The sequence below is a fragment of the Vanacampus margaritifer genome, chromosome 9, assembly GCF_051991255.1.
Source record: "Vanacampus margaritifer isolate UIUO_Vmar chromosome 9, RoL_Vmar_1.0, whole genome shotgun sequence".
Classification (NCBI taxonomy): domain Eukaryota; kingdom Metazoa; phylum Chordata; class Actinopteri; order Syngnathiformes; family Syngnathidae; genus Vanacampus; species Vanacampus margaritifer.
In genome coordinates this window covers 3331335-3355408 of record NC_135440.1, presented here as the reverse complement: position 1 = coordinate 3355408, position 24074 = coordinate 3331335, and the positions used below count along the sequence as shown (strand labels likewise).

General features: G+C 43.6%; 1 protein-coding gene across 2 annotated transcripts in view; it reads left to right on the top strand.

Annotated features, from left to right (window-relative positions):
* Nucleotides 1–367: 367 nt before the first annotated feature.
* Nucleotides 368–24074, top strand: part of LOC144057714 (CUB and sushi domain-containing protein 3-like) — a 566138-nt gene continuing 542431 nt past the window's right edge. For both annotated transcript variants that reach the window (XM_077575584.1, XM_077575583.1), the window contains exon 1: nucleotides 368–876. In XM_077575584.1, the coding sequence (XP_077431710.1) occupies nucleotides 708–876 (169 nt within the window). In that variant the 5' untranslated portion in view covers nucleotides 368–707. The remainder of the gene's footprint in view (nucleotides 877–24074) is intronic.

The window sequence follows — 24074 nt, the reverse complement described above, 5'->3', positions numbered from 1 at the left end:
CGCACACACACACACGCACACATACACGCACACACACACTTGCACACACACACACGCACACACACACACGCACACACACACACACACGCACACGCACACACACACGCACACACACAAGTTAGATTGTGAGGATTTCTTTGTTAGTTGGCATTTCAGGACGCATATAGGCTACTGCAGACCTAATTAACAGTTCCCTTCACACGGGATGACGGCTTGCCTCTTGATCCTTTAGCCACCCACAGTTACTTTTTGATTTGTTGCGCGCTCATCATACTGTAGTTCCACAGGAACCCCCCCCCCCCTCTCTCTCTGTTCCCCTCCCCCCTCCTCCCGTTTACTTGAGGCAAGCATCACAAGTGCAGATCGATAAAGACACCATTCAAATAGTCCACGCTGCACTTGTGTGTTGTGTCCATCCACCGGCAACGTCTGCGGAGCCCGGCCGGGAGTCGAACATGTGCAGGACCGCGGGCCGTGCAGAGCGCACCACTAGCTCAGAGACGCGCACACTTGATGCCCCTTTCAACAGAAATGATCGAGCACTCGTCCAGGTTGCTTCGGTTCTCTCCTAAATTTGAGTCTCGCTCACTTCTCTGCCTTCAGCGTACAAATAGCACGGCGGGCGGCGCTGTGTCTCTCCTCCTGAGAAGAGGGAATCTCCCGGGAAGAAAAAAATAGGTTAGAGAATTATAACGTTCGAGTTAACAATGACGCGGATTTACGGGGAAGAATGCTACGAAGGATGTATGGAAGTGCAGGACGTCTCCAGTCACAGATGCGTTAAATGTGGCCGAGCTGAAACCACCACGATGAGGATTGGGTCGGGAATTGTTTTTTGGAATCTCATGTTTTGTCTGATGTTCACCTGTGTCAAAGGTAAGGCGCGTTGCTGCAACACTCACGATATAGTCCATGTAGTGTGTGAGCGTGTCCAAAGGGTTTTAGTCGCACATAAAGGCGCATAATATAACCAACGTCTGCTACCCGGATGGTTTGATGGACGCATTTCAGTGGTTTGTCGCTCAATGCAGTCTTTGAGCGAGCCTCTGAATAAATATTCTTTGTGCAGCGTCTCCTAATTACGTGAGCTGCTTTGATTAGAGGGCGAACTAGTAATTTGTTGAGGCGCAATGACCTGCATTTTCCCTAAATAGTGTGTTTAAGCGTGTGGGCTTAAGTCGTGCACATTTCTCCTTTTCTAGGTCGAGGCTTAGATGTGGATTTTTTATTTTTTATTTTTTTACGGTTATCACCACTGTGTCATTTCATGGGCTCTCATGGCAATTAGTAATGTGGAACCTTTTGCCTGACCTGTAATAGACAGGTGCATGGTGGTCTTGTTAGTATTCAGTTGGTTATGTCTCTTGGTCTGTCTCTTTGAAGAGTGACAGACTTGAGAGGTAACTACTCCCTAAAATTTGACGAGATATATTTTGTAGCCTATTCACTGTGACACTAGTGTCACTTTTCTTGTAAAGAACATTTTAAGACTTGCTGGCCCTTTTTAATCACATTCATGATTATTGAATACAACTGCTGTTTCAGGGCAGTGTCAATATGTTTATTGTTCAAACCTTAACTTCTTGCAATGAGAGAAACATGTTGACAACAAGTAGGCCATTAGGCTAAACCGTTTGGATGTGCGCCCTGCTTAAAATTATAATTTACTATTAAAATTAAAATGCTAATCATGGTAAAAAGGCCAATCCATTAAAGCCATTTTATCTATTTTCTCTCTTTCCAAGAGATGTTTTAGCACAGTATGTCAGTGCACAATGTTTATCTATTGAGTGTGTGTACGTGTGTGAGAGGAAGGGTGCCCACAGATTTCAATTTCCATGCAGATTGTTCGCCCTCTGAGTAATTCTCATGTCTATCTGTTGGGGGTGGATGGAATGTTCTGCATGCAGAGTAGAAGCGCCCACCAAGTATGAGCCAAGTCAAGTCGAGCCACAGTGCGTTTTTATCACCACCCACATTGTGGCAATGTCAAACCTCGGAGCCACTGCCAATCCTCCTCGTTCTGTTACTTATTAAAGAGTCAGCCAGACAGGAGTTTAGGGAGGGAGTTAGGTAAAGAGTGATGATGATGATGATGATGATGATGATGATGATGATGATGATGATGATGATGATGATGATGATGATGATGATGAGTAAGCTTGGATGGTGACATGGAGCAAGACGAGAGGAAAAATCACAACAGTTGTTTCTTGTTGCTGGCACTTATGTGTTTATGCAATTGGAAGTAGCCTATACTAGGTATGGCCTCCGACACACTTTGCAAGATATTCTGATTTCCTTAGTGGTTTTGAATGAAATTATTCCCCTTTTGCATACATATAATTAATGTATGTACTGTGAGTGATGCACTGTTCTTAAAGTTCTACAGTGGATTACTGGTCATTCTTGTTACTCCACCCATTATGAATACAGTAATGGAATTAAGTCAAAATAAGTCAATTGGAGTCAAAGTTAATGGCACTTAGTTGTTTGGCTGCATTTTCATCCCTGTCACCATTGGGTGTCCACTTCTGATAAAAACACCAAATTGATTAACCAAGAGACAAATATCAGGGATTTAAATTTATTTAAAACAGACAGTGACAAATCCTGAAGCATAAAGCCACCAATCAATTGATGACAACTGAATTCGCCATATAGAAGTGGACAATTATCTTTGAGACTACGAGCCCTAGTTTTGTTTTACTCAACGTAAAAACAGGCATGTCTAGTTTAGTTGCATGTTAGTGAATTTAGTAGACTGCGCTTTGCCATGATAGGCATGCAGGCACTTCTGGGAATTTGTTGACCGAAAGTAGGCTGGATTCTAAGGTCTAAATTGTGGCACAGGTGGGGTAATACAATTTTGTCGCATTTGATCGAGGCACAGTCACACAGATTATGAGCTCTGCCAACGCGTATGGTAGATGTCATTGTATTTCATTCATAAATATGACAGCAGCGTTGGATAGATTAGATTTTGGTTCACAAGAATTCAATTTGATTATATTTTTCCAGATTTGATTCGATTCACAAGAATTCAATCGATATTGATTAATTATGAAACATCAATTCTTCTTAAATATCAAGGACATGATAAAAACGCCACAAACATTAAATTATTTAGTTTATTAATGAAAGCAGCATGTGTTATAATCACTTAAGTGATACACAAACATTGACATAAGCAAGGTGAGATGGAAATGTTTTCATAATTCTAAATCAATAATTGGAAAGAAAAATTAAAATGATTCTGAATTGTCTTAAAGTGCAATAAGTCAGGTTCTTATGAATTTATGGGGAAAAAAGAGATATTAAAATAATCGATCTCAGTCTGAAAAACAAAAATCAATTTGATATCGATTATTCGATTTTTTAAAACCCAGCCCTAGCGTTAGATAATCCCTCTGAATCATTGTACAATTAATTATTATTTTTCATTATCCAGGATTTCCCTCAGTGTTTCATAAACCTGGTGGGCTGCCGGTCTTTTCTTTCACCCCCGCCAGGCTAATCAAATTTGATGAATAGTAGCCTCCACATGTCGGCGGACTTGTCATTAGCCCAACCAGACGAATATTTTCCTGGGCCTAATATTTTCCCAAGTCCCTGGACCACCAGGTTTAGTAAATATTATGGGGGGAACCCTGATTAACATCTTTAAAATATTGTACGAGCATCGTCCTGACCACGCAGCACAACTACAAGTGGTGGTGGTCACACAAGAACGCACAGGCAATCTCCAAAGTGGCCATTCAGACTTTACTTCATCCGCAAGTGGAAATGTTCTTACAGTTCCTTTTATTAACTAATTTAAACCCAAAAACATATAAATATGTTTTTTAATACTTTGTCCTTTTTTTTTTTAAATGTTTTTTTATGCTAGAGCATGAAGGCAAAAGGCTTTGATGCAGCTTCTGACCTGAAGAGGACGCTTATAGCAATGGTAGTCTTCTTGTGCTGGTCCCAAGCCCGGATAAATACAGAGGGCTGTGTCAGGAAGGGCATCTGACGTAAAAACTTTGGCCAAATCAAACATGCAAATCAAATATATGACTTCCATACCGGATCCGTCGAGGCCCGGGTTAACAGTGACCGCCATCGGTGCTGTTGACCTACATGGTGCCGGTGGAAACTGGACTGCTGTTGGTCGAAGAAGGAGTGGAGGAACGTGTGTTCGTAGGAGGAAAGAGAAGAGGAACACCAAGAGTCTAGGACTGAGAGTAGGGACTTTGAATGTTGGAACTATGACAGGAAAAGGTAGAGAGCTGGTTGACATGATGCAGAGGAGAAAGATGGACATATTGTATGTTCAGGAGACTAGGTGGAAAGGGAGCAAAGCTAGAAGTTTAGGAGCAGGGTTCAAGTTATTCTATCATGGTGTAGATAGAAAAAGAAATGGAGTAGGAATTATCGTGAAGGAGGAGTTTGTTGGGAACGTCCTGGAGCTAAAAAGAGTGTCAGATAGAGTGATGAGCCTGAAGCTAGGAATCGAAGGTGTGACGATCAATGTTGTTAGTGGGTATGTGCCACAGGTAGGATGTGAGCTGGAGCAGAAAAATTTTTGGTTGGACCTTGATGAAATGATGCAGAGCATTCCTAGAAGTGAGAGAGTTGTCATTGGAGCAGACTTCAATGGACACGTTGGTGCAGGAAACAGAGGTGACGAGGAGGAGATGGGCAAGTTTAGTATCCAGGAGAGGCACGCAGAAGGACAGATGGTGGTTGACTTTGCAAAAAGAATGGAAATGGCTGTTGTGAATCCTTTCTTCCAGAAGGGACAGGAACATAGGGTGACCTACCTAAGAGTGGAGGTAGAGTACACAGGTAGACTACATCTTGTGTAGACGGTGTAATCTGAAGGAGATCAGTGACTGCAAAGTAGTGGTAGGTGAGAGTGTAGCCAGACAGCATAGGATGGTAGTGTGTAGGATGACTTTGGTGGTGAGAAAGACAAAGATGGCAAATGCAGAGCAGAGGACGAAATGGTGGAAGCTAAAAAAGGAAGAGTGTTGTATGACTTTCAGGAAGGAGTTGAGACAGGCTCTGGATGGTCAGGAGGTGCTTCTAGATGACTGGACAACTACAGCAAATGTGATCAGGGGGACAGGTAGAACAGTCCTTGGTGTGTCATCTGGAAGAAAAGGGGATAAGGAGACTTGGTGGTGGAATGAGGAGGTGCAGAATTGGATCCAGAGAAAGAGGTTAGCTAAGAAGAAGTAGGACACTGAGAGGACTGAAGAAAGTAGACAGGAGTACAGGGAAATGTAGCGTAGGGTGAAAGTAGAAGTGGCAAAGGCCAAACAAGGGGCTTAAGATGACTTGTATGGTAGGTTGGATAGTAAAGAGGGAGAGACTGATCTATACAGGTTGGCAAGGCAAAGAGACAGAGATGGGCAGGATGTGCAACAGGTTAGGGTAATAAATGATATAGATTGAAGTCTGTTGATAGATGCCAGTAGTGTGATGGGAATATGGAAAGAGTACTTTGAAGAGTTAATGAATGAGAAAAATGAGAGAGAACGAAGAGTAGAAGAGGTGACTGTTGTGGACCAGGAAGTAGCAAAGATTAGTAAGGATGAAGTGAGAAGGGCATTGAAGAAGATGAAGAGTGGAAAGGCACTTGGTCCTGATGATATACCTGAGGAGGTATGGAAGTGTCTTGGAGAGGTAGCAGTAGAATGTCTGACTGAGTTGTTTAACAAGATCTTAGATAGTGAGAAGATCCCTGGGGAATGGATGAGAAGTGTGCTGGTGCCCATTTTTAAGAATAAGGGAGACGTGCAGAGTTGTGGCAATTACAGAGGAATAAAGCAAATGAGCCACACAATGACGATATGGGAAAGAGCAGTTGAAGGTAGACTGAGGGCAGAGGTGAACATTTGTGAGCAGCAGTATGGTTTCATGCCAAATAAGAGTACCACAGATGCAGTATTTGCTTTGAGGATGTTGATAGAGAAGTACAGAGAAAGTCAGAAGGAGCTGCATTGTGTCTTTGTAGATCTAGAGAAAGCTTACGACAAGGTGCCCAGAGAGGAACTGTGGTTTTGTATGAGGAAGTCTGGAGTAGCAGAGAAGTATGTTCAAGTGGTGCAGGACATGTATGAGGACTGTAAGACAGTGGTGAGGTGTGCTGTAGGTGTGACGGAGGAGTTAAAAGTGGAGGTGGGACTACATCAGGGATCAGGTTTGAGCCCCTTCTTGTTTGCTATGGTGATGGACAAGATGACAGATGAGGTTAGACAGGAATCTCCGTGGACTATGGTGTTTGCAGATGACATTGTGATCTACAGTGAGAGCAGGGAAGAGGTGGAGGAGAAGCTAGAGGCGCGGAGGTTTGCCCTGGAAAGGAGGGGAATGAAGGTTAGTCGTAGCAAGACGGAGTATCTGTGTGTGATAGGGATGGACCCAAGTAGAAGAGTGAGACCAAGAAGGTGGAGGAGTTTAAGTATTATGGGTCAACAGTCCAGAGCAATGGAGAGTGTGGAAAAGAAGTGAAGAAGTGTGTGCAGGCAAGCTGGAACGGGTGGAGAAAAGTGTCAGGTGTGATGTGTGATAGAAGAGTTTCAGCTAAAATTAAAGGAAAGGTTTTATAAAACTGTGGTGAGACCAGCAATGTTGTTTGGTCTGGAGACAGTGCCACTGAGGAAAAGACAGGAGGCAGAGCTGGAGGTGGCAGGGATGAAGATGCTGAGGTTCTCTTTGCGAGTGACCAGGATAGATAGAATCAGGAATGAGTACATGAGAGGGACAGCACATGTTTGAGGCTTTGGAGATAAAGTCAGAGAGGCCAGACTGAGATGGTATGGACATGTGCAGAGGAGAGATAGTCAGTATATTGGCAGAAGGATGTTGAGTTTCCAAATGCCAGGCAGAAGGTCTAGAGGAAGACCAAAGAGGAGGTTTATGGATGTAGTTAAAGAGGGCATGAAGGTAGTTGGTTTGAGAGCAATTGATGCAGAAAACAGGGTTAGATGGAGGCAACTGATTCGCTGTGGCGACCCCTGAAGGGAAAACCCGAAAAGAAGAAGTTATTATAAAAAATGGTCAGCAGGTGGCAGCATATTAGTATAAGAGATCATTCAGGGCCTTGTTGCAACAAGCTATTTTTGCCAATGTGTTCAACAGGTTTGTGAATAATGATGAAACTTAGCTATATTTAGGGCTGGGCGATTTTGCCCCAAAATAAAATCTTAGATTAGATTTTTTTTTTTTACATAAACGAAGAACTTAAAAAGTTTTGCTTTTATTTTATCAGTTAACTAAAGTAACCATATTTCTTCTCTTGGTATCAATGTGCAAAACTTCTACCTTGAATCAAATACCACTGGAAATGTAAATCTGTGTGTTGAAAAAGTAGAAAAGTAAAACCTTTTTTGTCAACTTTGTTTTAAAAGCTAAACAGTGCTACTTGTGTCCCTCAATATGACACAAATAAACATCACATTTTGGCTTTAATGTAGGAACCGAGGTCTGAGCCCCTCCAACCGACTGCTGATTTTCCAAGTACAAATACTGTTATGTAAATTGAGGTGGCTGTTTTGTCATGACTGGCAAATTTCCTTTTAGCGTTATTTGATTGGCCAGTCTTGAAAGAAAGTCTTGGCCTGCTGTAAATCGGCTATTTTACCGTGATTAGTACGCTTCACTAAGTTCACCCCCTTCTTTAGATCTACTTTCACTTTTCAATTTGTTTTGTCACTGAAAATAGGCTGTTATCAGCATTACCAGACCACTATACTACATTTCATAAGGATTTTATGTCGCAGACGACGCAGAGGCTGATAACTGTCACGGGCACGGCGAGTGAAAGTAAGCTTGTCTTTCATACCGGTAAGTGCTTGTAAGGCGAGTCCGTCTTGACGAGATAGCGTACATGTTGCGACCACACAGCCACATAAACGTGCCATTTGTGCTATTAACATAAGCTTGTAAATGTCTACAAGCAATCAGGATAAAATATCCAATTTACAGCAGGATAAAGATTTCCTCGCTCTGGCGATTGACCAATATTGGAGCCGTTCAGAGCAAAAATATCGCTATCATTTGAGTTGCCAGTCACGGCAAAATAACCAGTGCCTAAACAAATGGCGTGGGCAACTTGAGCAATATACTTGCGGCTAAGTAGCAGTAGCACATACCTGGCCTCTCCCATCTTCAGCAAGTGGTGAAATCTTCCTCACTGTATACATGGGTGCCATATCATTAGCGAGGTGCAACTTTTCCACTTTGGTGATCGCTTTTATTGTGGCCCTTTCTTGTTATACGTGTTTCCTTGTGTAAATGACTCCTCCACAGTAACATGGTAATTTTTATTTATTTTTTATGCGGTAGTTTGTTTGCTGTTGTTGAGTTTCTCCTGTATGGAGCGTGTGAGAACACGACTGGCAGAGCTAAAGCTGCGGAAGCCCGGAGGCGGGCGTGGCGCAACGAAAAGGGGAAAAAACATTGATGTTAAAAAAATTGTAATCGTCCACAACAAAACACTCGAATTAATTTAAAAAAATAGATTTATCGCCCAGGCCTACCTATAGTCTAATGGCAATTGCTGCAAAACGGAAACAGATACAAATTTACTTTTTCTCCTGATGAAAGAAGAGACTAATCTTTTTTTGGTAGGTTCCATGTTTTTATAGCAATAGAACACAAATATTCTGTGGGCCTTGCAAAATCAGTCAAAATGCAGAAGGGAGTTGCTTCAGTGAAAATGGCGAATGAGTGAATGTACTTTGCTTACACTGAACTCTGCATCTACGTGTCATTTAGACTAGTGTAGGGAAAACACCAAAAGTAAGAAACTCTACCCATGTGCACAGTTAGCACGAGACTCAGACTGGGCATGGTAATAGGGCCCGCACTCTATTTTCCACTGTACAGAGCACCTCACAATTTCACAGGTTGTCAAGATGACAACACATGAACCTGCCATTTAACTTACACAACAGCTCATACAATTATTATTTCGGGATGCTCCAGGCAGCCTCTCAGATGATAATTTCGGAGAAAGATTTACAGCCTCTTAATTGGCCATGTGATAACTTTGCTGTCTTTAGTCAAGGACAGTGAAGAAAAAGGTTCACATTTAAGCTCGGCTATGTGTCACACAGTAATCAAGAAATGACCAAATCCAAATCCCATACGCCCACCGGGGTGCCGGCGGGGTGGATGGGGGTTTGGTGGGCGGGCGCGCCTCCCGCCCTCGCCCGGTTGGGGGGGTGGGGGCCCGCTGGTCGCTCCTCTTAACTCACAGCACTAGTTTTGCACAATACACTTTTATAGACATATAGGGCACATAACACACTTTGGGGGGGAGACCGTCTTCGCCCTACAACTCCCCTCCAATTTTAATGCACCACACAACTGTGTGTGTGTGTGTGTGGGGGGGGGGGGGGGGGTTCTGGGTGGGGCGCCATCGGTTGGGGCAGACCGCAGCATAGAGCATTGCTGCAGGGGCTGTGGGCCGGTGGGGTTCCTGGCGGGCCTGCAGTGCCCCGCCCTGCTGCGTTGGGTTGGGGGCGCGGGCCGCGTTGGGCTGGGGGGCGCCCCTGCTCCTGGGTTTGCTCTCCGGCCGGGGGTCGTCCTTTGGCGCTGCCGCGGCCTGGGGGGCCCTGAGGTGTTGCGCTTGCTCTGTCCTGGCGGGGGTCGACGGCTCCCCTCTTTGGTGGAGATTTTCATGCACGCCAGATCCAGCACACCAGCATCTATCGAAACTCAGACACAAACTGTTTCTCCCTCAGGTCATTGAATCGGTGGAGGCTGGTGTCTGTGGATCTCACTCTGCTTCATCTGTCCTTCCTTCCTTTCCTCAGTCTCTTCTTTAGTCTCTTGAGGTCTCCCTGATTTGTTGAAATTTAGATGTCTCTGGGGTTGGTGAAAGACTCTGGTTGGTGGCCTGGTGGGTGCTGTCTGGTCTGTGCTGGATTTCACTTTCCTTTCTTTTCTTTGGTTCTTCCTCGGGTTTCCTGACGGCCTCACGACTCTGGCTGGAAGTGTTCGGTTTAGGTGAACGGTATGGGATTTTTTTTCAATAGGTTTTAGGTGAACTAATGAATACACACTCACTCACACGCACGCACACACACGCATATACACATTTTCACCCACATACAAAAAAAAAATAATAATAAAAAATAAAAAAAGGAGAGCAATGATGATGACATGTCAAATCGGTAAAATTATCGAATGAACAATACTGAGCTCTCCAGAAAAAAGAAAAAAAAGAAAAAAAAGAAATGACCAAATCATGCAGTGCTGATTCTCTCCAATCAGTCAGTTATCCACATCGTATACGTTTCACATTCTACAACATATTTGCCTTGGAATTGAGCCTGAATGACTAGAAATTAGAAACTGTCAAAAGAGTTGTGTAAAGTCTGTATTTGCTAAGTTGAAAAAGTGTGGAATGCTCGAGAGTATCACATCTGTTACGCCTGTGGAAATAGTGCGGGGAGGGTAGCAATTAGACAGTAATAGCATCCTAAATATGCTTCTAGGAAATACCTGTAATTGACATCGATTGAGGTTCCAATCTTACACGATGCATTTATTGTCTTTATTAAGACGCATTGTTAGAAAGATGGAAGCAAGATTTTTTTTAATGATTTTTTTTTTTATTGCACTGTAAGTAACAGGACCCACACAGTAAATTTCATAGGGTAAATTTTACTCTAAGACTATATTTGGTCCCACTCTAAACAGAGTAAACTTTACACTTGGAAGAGAGTAAAATATTAAAAACAACAACAACAAAAATACTCAAGAAATGAGGAACGATCCCACAACCTTCAGGATGGAAGACAGCCGCTCTACCACTTGAGCTATGCAAGACTTATTGCTAGTTACAGTAACATTTTGCTGGTGTGTGCAAAAGGAGACCAAAAATGGAGGTACAAGGATTCCAACTGACACATGCAATCTTATGACACAGAGCAGTTTATGTGATTGTTCCTCAACTGTTGAGTGCTTTTGTTTGTCCGTCCCTCCGTCTTCTTCCGCTTATCCGGGGTCGGGTCGCGGGGGCAGCAGCTTTAGCAGGGAAGCCCAGACTTCCCTCTCCCCAGCCACTTCAGCCAGCTCATCCGACGGGACCCCAAGGCGTTCCCAGGACAGCCGAGAGACATAGTCTCTCCAGCGTGTCCTGGGTCGTCCCCGGGGCCTCCTGCCGGTAGGACATGCCCGGAACACCTCCCCAGGGAGGCGTCCAGGAGGCATCCGAACCAGATGCCCGAGCCACCTCAACTGGTTCCTCTCAACGTGGAGGAGCAGCGACTCGACGCTGAGTCCCTCTCGGATGACCGAGCTTCTCACCCTATCTCTAAGGGAGAGCCCGGCTACCCTGCGGAGGAAACTCATTTCGGCCGCTTGTATCCGGGATCTTGTTCTTTCGGTCACGACCCACAGCTCGTGACCATAGGTGAGGGTAGGAACGTAGATCGAGCGGTAAATCGAGAGCTTTGCCTTTCGGCTCAGCTCCTTCTTCACCACAACGGACCGATACAGCGTCCGCATCACTGCAGACGCTGCACTGATCCGCCTGTCGATCTCCCGCTCTAACCTACCCTCACTCGTGAACAAGACCCCAAGATACTTGAACTCCTCCACTTGGGGCAGGACCTCCTCCCCGACCCGGAGAGGGCACTCCACCCTTTTCCGACTGAGGACCATGGTCTCGGATTTGGAGGTGCTGATCCTCATCCCAACCGCTTCACACTCGGCTGCGAACCGCTCCAGTGAGAGCTGGAGGTCACGGCTTGATGAAGCCAACAGCACCACATCATCTGCAAAAAGCAGAGATGCAATGCTGAGGCCACCAAACCGGACCCCCTCAACGCCTCGGCTACGCCTAGAAATTCTGTCCATAAAAGTTATGAACAGAATCGGTGACAAAGGGCAACCTTGGCGGAGTCCAACCCTCACCGGAAACAAATTCGACTTACTGCCGGCAATGCGGACCAGGCTCTGACATCGGTCGTACAGGGACCGAATAGCCCGTATCAGGGGGCTCGGTAACCCATACTCCCGAAGCACCCCCCACAGAACTCCCCGAGGGACACGGTCAAACGCCTTCTCCAAGTCCACAAAGCACATGTGGACTGGTTGGGCGAATTCCCACGCACCCTCGAGGACCCTGCTGAGGGTGTAGAGCTGGTCCACTGTTCCACGGCCGGGACGAAAACCACACTGCTCCTCCTGGATCCGAGATTCGACCTCCCGACGGACCCTCCTCTCCAGCACCCCTGAATAGACCTTACCTGGGAGGCTGAGGAGTGTGAGCCCTCTAAAGTTGGAACACACCCTCCGGTCCCCCTTCTTAAAAAGGGGAACCACCACCCCGGTCTGCCAATCCAGAGACACCGTCCCCGATGTCCACGCGATGCTGCAGAGACGTGTCAACCACGACAGCCCCACAACATCCAGAGCCTTTAGGAACTCCGGGCGGATCTCATCCACCCCCGAGTCGAGGTCAACAGCACTCCGTCTCCACTATACACAGTGTTAATGGTGCACTGCTTTCCTCTCCTGAGACGCCGGATGGTGGACCAGAATTTCCTCGAAGCCGTCCGGAAGTCGTTTTCCATGGCTTCACCGAACTCCTCCCATGTCCGAGTTTTTGCCTCAGCGACCGCCAAAGCCGCATTCCGCTTGGTCAGCCGGTACCCGTCAGCATCCTCCGGAGTCCCACAGGCCAAAAAGGCCCGATAGGACTCCTTCTTCAGCTTGACGGCATCCCTTACCGCTGGTAAGGGATGCTTCATACTTCATAAACTTCATAACTTCATAAATACATTCAGTTAAAAAGAAAAGCAAAAACAAAACAAAAAACTATTGCATGCTTTTGTTTGTTTGTTTTATATATTTTACTCTATATTTTACTCTCTTCAGAGTATAAAGTTTACTCTGTTAAGACTGGTACTGAATGTAGTCTTCATCAGAGTAAAATTTATTCTACAAAATGTACTGTGTAGTTTCATAAACACTTTGAACTAATGGTAATTATAATGATGATTACTGCACTGGTTGCTCAATCATCATTGGGATGCAGACATCTACCACAAAAAAAACAACAAAACGCACACAAAAGAAAAACAAAAGCCATATATGTTGATAATAAACTAAAAATAGATTTAATGACCTGTGAAAAACACTTACCCTGCTACTTTATCTATAAGCTACGTAGCAAAAAAAACAAAACAAAATATAAAACAGCACTTTAAATTATATATGATTTGTGATTGATTGTGTGAAACAGGCATATCGTTTTGCCTTTCAGCCATCTTGCACAGCAGGGAGGTCTACAGAACTTGTACAGACCTAGTACCCATGTTCCTGGAAAATAGTTGAGTTTGAACATGATGTAATCCACTCATTCTTGAATGATTTCCATTTAAATTCTCTTGAGAACCCTTAAGCATGAACATCACTTGGTGGGAAGTTGAAGGCAAAGCACAGGTTGTTTTCAGGACATTACAAAGAAAACTGATTTAAAGAAGAATACATTACTAATTGTTGTGTTCACGCAGACATAAAGAAGAATACATTACTAATTGTTGTGTTCACGCAGACATTTTTAATTGGATTTACTGTACTTTCTTTTAGGTCTTCACTACAGTCACTAACTGAGGTGTATCAGGTTGTCAATACAGACAGTAATGATATATAGTCACTGCTTCAATGTGATTATGTAAACAGATTGCAAAGGCTGCTGTAGCTAATCAGGCTTACATTTTCTTGCCTAATTATAGACTATCTAAGATGATGGGAGTCATCCCACTGGCACTCTAGATCTCCCAGAAATTAAATATGAGAATGGTGTCGGTGATGTCTTGAAGAACCATTTAATTTACAGTTAAATTGGAAAAAAATAAACTGTATCATTAATTACACATTTGTTTGCTTAGAGTTTGAATATATGGATTGTTGATCCATCTGACATCTCACAGTGTGGTCTTATTGGTGTAGAAACATATAGTGTAGTTAGGTGGCTTAGCTCCCCACAGTTTACAGTGAGAATTAACAAAAATAGACCTTGGACTTGTTTTTGAAATTTTCTTTTAAATGAAACACACAACATACAAAATATGTTAACAGATATTAACTTAATAGAGAATGATTGTTTTTTTTTAAATATACTTGTTTGTACTATGTTATAAAAAAGATGCATTACATACACATAAAAACAAAAATGTGCTTGAATCTACAAAATAATAATAATGCATGTACAAGTCTGTTTATGGGTGAAGTACAGACACATATAAAACATATGAACAAAATAAATTGACTTCAGCACTGTTTGTGTCTGTCTTTTTACATTTTGTCTTTAATACAAATACTTCAAAATTTAGCTTTTGTTTGCTGAAAAACAATCTTATGTCCATGACCTACTCCATGAGGCTATTTTTTTTCACACACACCACGCACGGCACACGCTATAGTAAGCTAGCCAATAGCAGCACAATAGAGACATGAATATTAAGACTTGTTTCCCTCATTAGCCTGTAGCAACATGATTGAGGAGCAAAAAAGCAGACTAGTAATGAAAATCATGTGTTGGTGTTGAGTGGTAGAAGGTAAGAAACTTTTCACATATCCTGATAAAATGAAAGAACACTTTCACTCAACTAGAGAGACATACCCTGTGAATGGACTGAGGAGGACGACCCGCTCTGCTCATCTGCTTGTAAGAAGGAGGGGTTGAGGTGGATCAAACCATTTTCAATCAAATGGGGGGTGTACTGTATTTTTGTTGTTTAAATATTACTTTTAAAGTCTATGGTTTTATATATACAGTATATTATAGCTATAAGTTTCTAGCTTGTTAAAAAGAACACACAGTAAAAATATATCTATATACTCTAAAAATTTGGGGGTGCTATTGTTCAGTTGAAGCACCCCCAAAAAATGGCCTAAATACGCGTCTAGTGGAATGCGAAATAACATTTGGGTCATTTTTATTATGTATTGTAAACTTATCAAAATCGATGGAAAAGATCCTCTTTTTGTTATAGACACATGGCTGTTCCCCACTTATGACCTAGGCTACTAAAATTCAATATGGTTGTCATATGACCAGTAAAAACTAGCGGTGTCAAAATTAGTGCGTTCATTTTGAGTTAATTTTAAGTTCCTTTAACGCCACCTAATTTTTTTAAACTCGCGATTAATTTATTCACTCCCAGCCGTTTTCACTGAAGCAACCCCCTTCGCTCCCGACTGTTTTACTGGGTTTTGAATGATTTTGCAAGGCCTACAGAATATTGTGTTCTATTGCTATAGAAAAATGTAACCTACCAGAAGAAAGATTAGAGTCTCTTCTTTCATCAGGAAAAAATATATATTTGTATCTGTTTTCATTTTGCAGCAATGAGCATTAGAATATAGCTAAGTTTCATTATTATTTACAAATCTGTTTGAATCTGTATGATTTTATTAACCAGGAATTTCAGAATGGGTGAGTACCGATACCAGGAATCTGTATCGGGCTGAAACTGGTACCAGTACTTGCAGTATCAGCCACCGTCGCGAGCACCTCTTGTGCCGGTTTTATGATCATGAACTCAAGTCATACATGTTTGACGGACGCCCATGAAGATGTACAACCACATATTTTGATTGGGACTTTTTTCAGGCCACTGAATTATTAGTTTCATTGTACATATTTATTTATTAGATTTCATTTTGTTGTGTGTTGTATCTAATATGTATTTCATGAACAAATAGAAAAAAATAATAGAAAATGGACATTAATTTGCAATGAATAGGTCTTTAAAATGATTTGTCTCTTTTTAATTTTATTTCTTACTAGTGGAATCGGTATCGGTGACTACTCGAGTACTGATACTGGTATCAGCCTGAAAAAAAGTGGAATCAAACATCCCTACAGGAACTGGTTTTTAAATTTCTTGTTGTGCTTGCGTTAATGATTCTATAACTGAATGATAGAAACATAAGCATGCTTAGGGAGGAATTTATGGATTCATAATTTTGTAGGAATTTTCTTCAATTGATGTCTAATTGTGTTTTAAGCACTACTTGGCATTATTGATTGGGTCTCAACTAGTTTTTTCTACTCATGGGAAGTAAAGCTACGTGCAATGCAGGCTTCCGCTGTGGCACGACTCCTTTGGGAAGCATTATTCTGCTAAATACATCATTGTTCTGGAAATTGCATTCTTCAACATCAGACAATCACTCATCCCCTGCAAAATAGTATTCAAAATGAATAGTTATTAAGATGACATTTATTTTTTTAATAGTCGTTTAAGAAAATGTAGCTTATTTGCCACGCACACACCCTACCTCATAATTCCTAATGTCTGTTGACGAAAATATTTTTATTTAGTTTTCGTTTAACACTAGTCTCTTCTTTCATCAGGAAGAAACGTATATTTGTATCTGTTTCCTTTTTGCAGCAATTAGCATTAGAATATAGCTAAGTTTCATCATTATTCACAACCTGTTGAGAAGACTGGGAAAAAGAGCTTGTTGCAACATAGCCCTGGCTTATCACTTATACTCTCCTGCCACCTCCTGGCCGTTTTTTTGTGATAACTATCATTTTTTAAGCCACTTTTCGAAGCTGGATCAAAGCCTTCTGTGTGCTCTAGCTAAAAAAAAAACTTATAAATGGACATAGAAATGGCCGTGTGCTGAGAAGTTGCTCGCTGCATTGCTTTCGGCCAACCAGATGGCAGTGACGACACAGCCGTCACAGCGCTGCAGAACTGCCTCCGATATAAATGGCCGTTGTAAACGCTCTGCCCCGAAACACTCAAATGGAAACGCAAACATCCAGGGCAGATCAAGGCCAGTACCGTTCGGGCCCAGTGGAAAAGCGGCATAAAACCCACGGTGGGGCGTCGTTCCAGGTTTATGACCCTTGTCAGTGGAATAGCCTGCCGGAGAGCATCAGGGCTGCAGCTGCGTTGATATTTTTAAAGGGAGACTCAAGACCTTCTTTTTTAGTCGAACCTTTAATTGATATGACTTCTATGTTTATGCATAATACTTATCTGTATGTCTTCTTTTATTACAATTTAACTATTTATTTATTTTGAGGTCATGTGTGCTTAATTCAATGCTATATATACTTTTATTTTATTTATTTTTAATATTTGTTAACTGTTATTTATTTTACTCTATTCTATTTTATTACATGTACATTTATTTTATCTACATTTATTAATTATAATTTTTCTACATTGGAAATATTTTCTAGCACTCTTATATATTTATGTATTTTTTTTAGATAGTGTGGCATTTTTTACTTTATTAACCTCAACAAGTGAAGGAGGGAGAATGGACCCAGATGGGTTCCAACAGTTCCCTCTCTCCTGTCTTTCTCCCAGCCCATGCGTGGATTATATGGTTTCGGGCTCTCTATTATTGCCTCATCTGCAACTCTGTAGTTGGCCCGCTGTACATGTGAAATGAGACAGACTTTGGGGGGAGGCAGGCTTTCAAGGTCTACTTTTGACGTTCAGGGCTTTTTCAGTATCGACCATTTTTTAGCATCTTGGCTCGCACTGCGTCAACTGATGTCATCCGTGCTTAGCCATACATGATGCAAGTGAATCTCTCCATCTCCTGTTGAAGCTCATCTGTGACTAGCCATTCTGCACCAAGCTGCCTGAAAGCAGGAGTTTAGGATTCTGCTCTAGCTTCTTCAAACGATTCACCTTGCCTTTGCCTTTGAAAGCACTTGTACAGTGCTACAGTAGTCAGGGGCAAATGATTCAAACAGTTGTGTCACATTTAGGAGTATGCGATGTTTTCCAGAGCAGTGGTCAATATAGATTGAGAGGTTGATCTTTTTGGCATGGTAGAGAAGGATCATCTATGAATATCTGTGTCAGGTATTCTCACCACACAGGACTTTTACCCCCATTTCACACCCTGGTGGAGGTATAAGACAATGTGACTATTGCAGTGCATAGCGCTCCGAAGTCTGTACCTGTAATAAATAAAGAAACAAAATACTACTATATAATATAAAAATTAACACATAAGACAACAACTGCATGACGTTTGGTCTATCTTTCATTGTACAACCTAAGTATTTTTTCTCAAACTATTATGTATAGGGTGACTGCTTAAGTCACATATCTTATGTCAACTTTTCCATTTGTTGATTTTAGATCATAGGATTTACCAATCAACACACCACTGCTCTCATACGTTTCTCAATCCGTGACGCTGCACCATTGCTCCCCCAAACCTTGAGAAGTAGGTCACATAGCTGTTTCTTGCTTAGCTCATTACCAAGAAATGACTTAAAATTATGTACTTCTCAGTAAAGCCACGCCTGAGCCTCTCCTGAGCTTTAATAGAATCTGGTTGGTAGCCATCTGTGGAGAACACAAAATGGTTCTTGGCAACCATTAGGTCCAGGAGCTTCATGCAAATCTCCCCACAGGTTGGTGGGAGGTTGGACACCATGTGGAAGAGAGCGTTGCCATCCTGTATGTAGAGGTTATCCTTAGGGTAGGATACTTCCTCTTCCATATCCTTCAGCAGATAGTGAAGGATGGTGGCTTTGTTTGTTTTGGCAAAGTAGCCATCAGGAGAGCCTAGTGTATGCGAAACAGGTGAGAGTGGATACCACATGAGTTCCTCAAGGTTGATGGGTTTATCCATTATGTGCGACTATATGAGCAGCTGAAAAGCGAGGTTGCTCTGCTCCTGGTACACAAAGAGCTGTAAACGAGTAATGAGGGAGCGAAAATACAACAGACCTTTACAGAAAATATTTTGCTTAATGCACTGTGCAATTAGGATACATTTAATCAATTTCTACCTTGCCCTGTACAGATGTAAGTTTGACCATCTTGCTGCAGTGATCCATTGTCTTGAGCTTAAGTTTCTTGATCGGGTCCAAGAAATCCTTCCTCTTGCAAACAAAGCGTTCTCGAATGAACTGCTCCTTGGTGGCCCTACATGCAGCTTTGGCCCGCAGCACGTCAACCTCAACCAATTGGTCAATTGGATCAATTGGAGTACATGGAGTACAGTATATGCTAGGGAATACAGTCAGCATTTGTCCGGGATTCTCCACGGGTTTGTGAAACCATTGATGGCAGTGATGACTCTCTGCACTGCCTTTTCAGACTTTTTGATCTGGGCAGGACCCAGCTCACGGTGTTTGCCTGCCTTTGGCATTTCAGGATTGTCAATCAGGCCACAAAGCTCAAGAGTAAGCTCTTAGAGCTGAACATGGGCAGAGGTTGTGCACCACTTCTGGTACGCGCCACAGTTGGTGAGGAGACCACCTGCAATAGAAAAATGAGAAGTCTGAGTTATATCCATCACAACCAACATAAGTCTGAAATTAAATATATGTAATTGTTTTTGTGTCCACAGAATGACATAAGTACCTGAAGACTTAGTACATTTCATGAATGTCTCCTCCATGGTCTTGCCAACTACTGCCCTGGGAGCAGAGATCTTGCAACAGCTATGGCTCCGTGCTTGATGTAATCAAGAGAACCAGGTTGGGAGAGGTCAATGTTAATGAGAAAGGCCTCAAACCAGGTCAGGTACCTGTAGGAAATTAATTAATTTAAATTATACTTTTAGTACCCCCCTCCTTTTTTGTGTTTTTAAAATAGAGCATTAAGAGAATATAATTGATTACCTGCCGTAATTGTGGCTATCATACGAAAAGAAGAGGTCTGCCATGGCGACATTGCAGTGATGAAAGAGTTTGAAGTTGTTGGTTTTCACAGCAAAATCCATCATGAAGACCAGCCTTGCATGATCCATCATGGAGAGCCAGAACATGCCCGTTTTGCCCAGATGTCCCCTGCGTACACTGTCTTGGTATTGCTTGTACTGCTAAATAAGCTCGAGGAGTGTGGGATCTTTTAGAGTGGAGTCAAGGTTGTCCATAGTGCAACAGTGTATGAGGTTGATGAGGGTCTCATGTGGGATGTATGGTTTCTCCTCATCTAGAAAAACATTGATAAGCAACCGTTCAAGTGCTTCTGTTACCGCCTTCAGGCTGAAGAGAGCCTTGGCATATGAATTGCCACTCAGAATATTTTTCAGGCATCCACTGGGTGCAAGGCCAGCTTCTATGAGGATCTCCGCATAGCCTTTAAGCCACTTGCACCCTGGGAGCCTGCCCATGTAATACATGGCCGTATGGAACTTTCCAATGAGGATCACATGATTTCTGAATTCCTTCTTGTATTTCCATACTATAGGACAGGCCTTCATGACCACTCCCAGGTCAAACGTATTAATCGTGTATGGCTGTCCAACCTCCCCCGTTGCTGCATCAGACCTCTTAAGTAGCTCATACACCACTGCGTTGTCTCTAATCGGCTGGTTGATGGGGGTGTAAAAGTCAATTGTAGATTTCATAAGAGGGACTTTTCCTGTGCTTAAAATAAAACCACAAAATCATGGTACCTGCTGTTTCCCCTGGCTGCCTAATCGTCTGCAGAGGAGGTAGGTGTAGTAATGCAACATTGAGGGTACCATAGGATTCTTGGATTTCATCTGGAGGGATGAATTTTGCTTTCTTGGGGAATTTTGGGCTAGCCTTTTTAAATGACAACTCAGGGAGCATGTCAGGCGGCGTGATCTTAAGGCTTCTCATTGTGGATTACCTGTCATAAAGAGGAAGGGACCTCTTCTTGGTGCTTACATAGCTCTACTTTACCTCTTGAATCATGATTCCACCGGCACGGTTTACAACATTTGAGCCATGAACGTTTGTAGTGATTCTGTTAAGATTGTCCCACTCACTATGAAAATCAGAGTTTCCCTGGCCAGTGATGATTTGAGGGGTCAAATGGGTGGAAATCTCATCAAAAGCCTTGGCCATAGCTGTCTCAAGTTCCATACTAAAATCATATTTTTCTGAGTGTCCAAGTCATGAAATAATTGTGAGCTGAAAAGATACATTGTAAGAAAATTGTGATTAAACAAATGTTGGACCTTTATAAGCAATAAACTAGCTTATTACTCACCTATTTGCTTCAATAAAGGTGTCGACGTGTGGCACATAGGAGAATGTGCTTTGGGAGTTTCTTCTGGCTGTTGGTTGCTGCTCGACACACATTATGTGCATTAAAATAGACCAGTCTCTTTTTTTTTCTCACACTTGTCTCTATCTAGTGTCCCAGTCACCAATGATCTCAGAAATTGTACAAGATGCCCTGGGAGAAGCTCATCCATATTGACAGCATCCAGCTCCTGTGCTGTCGAGACCCATGGTAGCTGCTTTGAATATTTAAATGCTTTTATATTGTGAGCATAGAGGGTAAGTGCTGCTTCTTGCAGTTGGTCAGCCGTTCCCAGTGTAGATGAAACACATACAAGTACTTTATCTACAGTAATGCTCTTTTCTGCCCTTTCCCTTCCAAACTTATGGGTTTGGTACTCTGTGTTGACGTTGTTTCTGCATGATGGATGATACTGAGCTTCCATTGCAAAAAGATCCTTGCCTTGTACTTTGCGATAAAGAAACTCTTCAACAACTGTGCTCTAGGTTCAGGGGCTTTCCATGCTGGTTCCTTGTGTTTCCAACTCTGAAACGTTGTAAGCTCATCATGCCTGCCCTTGAACTTGGTGGTTGTTTTGTCACAGAAAATACACCGATTGGGAAACAAAAAGAAACACCTTTGAGCTCCTCCAGATTGACTTGCCAGTGATTAAGGATGGGGTAGGGATTTTTATTTATCATTATTATTATTTTTAATCGATGATGATGAAGATGATGAGGATGATGGTTCACCAGATACAGAAGCCTTTGACACTTGTAAACAATGTAAATGTAAATTTTACAGTTGGCTATCACCAAAACTTTTTTTATAGCAGTTTTGGTGATAGCCAACTGTATTCAAATCCGAGCCCTCTAATGTTGATGGAATCTGATCACAAATATTCGTCATGCAGTACGGTGAACTGGCTGCTTCACAGAGTCTAATATCTCGGATACTCTGCAGGTAAGATAGCTTCTTGCTTTGCCACCCCCTTGCATTCGTTAAGCGTGGTAAAATGACTCACAAAGAGTTGAGACATGTAAAATACATTTTAGGGATCAAACCTTCTTTGGAGGCTCTTCAGTGTTTCAATGTTTCTTTTTTTCCCATTTTCTTCCCAATTGTACATATGAAATAGCCTAAAAATAAAAATGAATTCATTAGCTATCTTCCAGCAAGTAACTAGCTAGCTACTAACATTAGCTAGCCAATAATACAGATTCAATTTCTGAAAGCCTGTGTTAATAATTAAACAAAACTGTTGAACTTACTCAAGGACGCATCTGTCGAGGAAGGACGCATCTGTACTTGCTCCTGCACTCGCTCGTGACTTCTAACAAACTATTTTGTTGACACTGGGATTTTTTGTCAAGAAGGTTGGGGTTTGGTGGAGGACCCAGATGCAGGGAGCAAAAACAGCCGGGCAAGGATGCAGTTGATGATGCAAAAAAGGGATTTTAATTTCTATGAAACAAAAGGCGATCTTCCAAATTACAAGATAAACCAAAACATGGGGGGAACAACAAAGTAAAAACGAGCAGCATGACATGGGGAAAAGACAATGAACCAACACAGACAGAGGGGAGACAGGAGACTAAAAACACAGATGCTAACGACACAACAAGATACACCTGGGGCAAGAAACAAGTGGCTGAGGGCACTGATTGGTTCACATGAGGAAGGCCAGGATTACACTTAGACAAGACCAAGGGAGACACACAAGGAAAACAGAAGCCAAACATGACAGAACCCCTCCCTCGAGGGACGGCTCCCAGACGTCCCTAAAACAAAAAGGCTCAAAGACAGGGCGGGCGGAGGGGGGAACGGAGGCGGGAACCTGGCACACCCATCAGGGCCAGTCCGGGGGGCGTCCCGGACGCCAGACGAGGGGAGCCCGGCGGCGCCGGTCCGGAGGGCGCCCCGGACACCACACTGGAACAGAACGGCAGTGGGACGTGCACCTCCTGTCCACCCTCATGGGCTTGAAGTCGCCATGGAAGAGGCGAAGAGACTTTGCACGAGAGCGGCCAAGGCCAGGATGCCCGGGGCGGTGGGGGCTTGAGGCTGCCGTGGAGGCGGCAGGCCTGGCGCGGGGGCTTGAGGCTGCCGTGGAGGCGGCAGGCCTGGCGCGGGGGCTTGAGGCTGCCGTGGAGGCGGCAGGCCTGGCGCGGGGGCTTGAGGCTGCCGTGGAGGCGGCAGACCGGGCGCGGGGGCTTGAGGCTGCCGTGGAGGCGGCAGACCGCGCGCGGGGGCTTGAGGCTGCCGTGGAGGCGGCAGACCGGGCACGGGGGCTTGAGGCTGCCGTGGAGGCGGCAGACCGGGCACGGGGATTTGAGGCTGCGGCGGCAGACCTGCCTCGGGGACTTGAGGCTGCGGCGGCAGCCGTGGTTCGGGGACTTGAGGCTGCGGCAGACGTGGCTCGGGGACTTGAAGCTGCGGCAGACGTGGCTCGGGGACTTAAAGCTGCGGCAGACGTGGCTCGGGGACTTGACGCTGCGGCAGACGTGGTTCGGGGACTTGAAGTTTGGCTCTCTGTTGCCTAATTTTTCGCATCCTTAGAGCTGGGGCTTGTGCTTGGCTTGGCGGTAGCTGGGTGAACATGGCTTGGGATGGTGTGGCTGAATCAGACTTGAGAGCAGGAACCGGGGCCACATCAGCCTGCCACCATGGCACCATACAGAGACTGAAGGAACGTGACAAGAAGAAACGGGATTAGGTAAGGAACCAGGTGAAGTGGGGACTAAGTCTTGACGTGGCGGTAATGTGGGACCATGAGGTGCACAAGATGGGGACCGGAGTGATGAACATGGTGGGGACCGAGGTGACGGGGGGGTGACATGACCCGGTGTTAAAATAATCCGCAAAAGAAAACCGTGACGAAAACATGTAAGGGTCTATGCTGGTGAAAAAATCCAAATCAGTGTCTAAATCGGAACTGTAATCAGTAAGTGCATTAACCAAAAAAGAGCCTTCATCATCATCATCGGTGAAGTCCGTGTCTATGAAACAATGGGGTGACAAAATGGTGTCGTAGGGCAGGGACTTAAGTTAACTAAGGAGATCGGGTGACTGGGGAACAGAGGA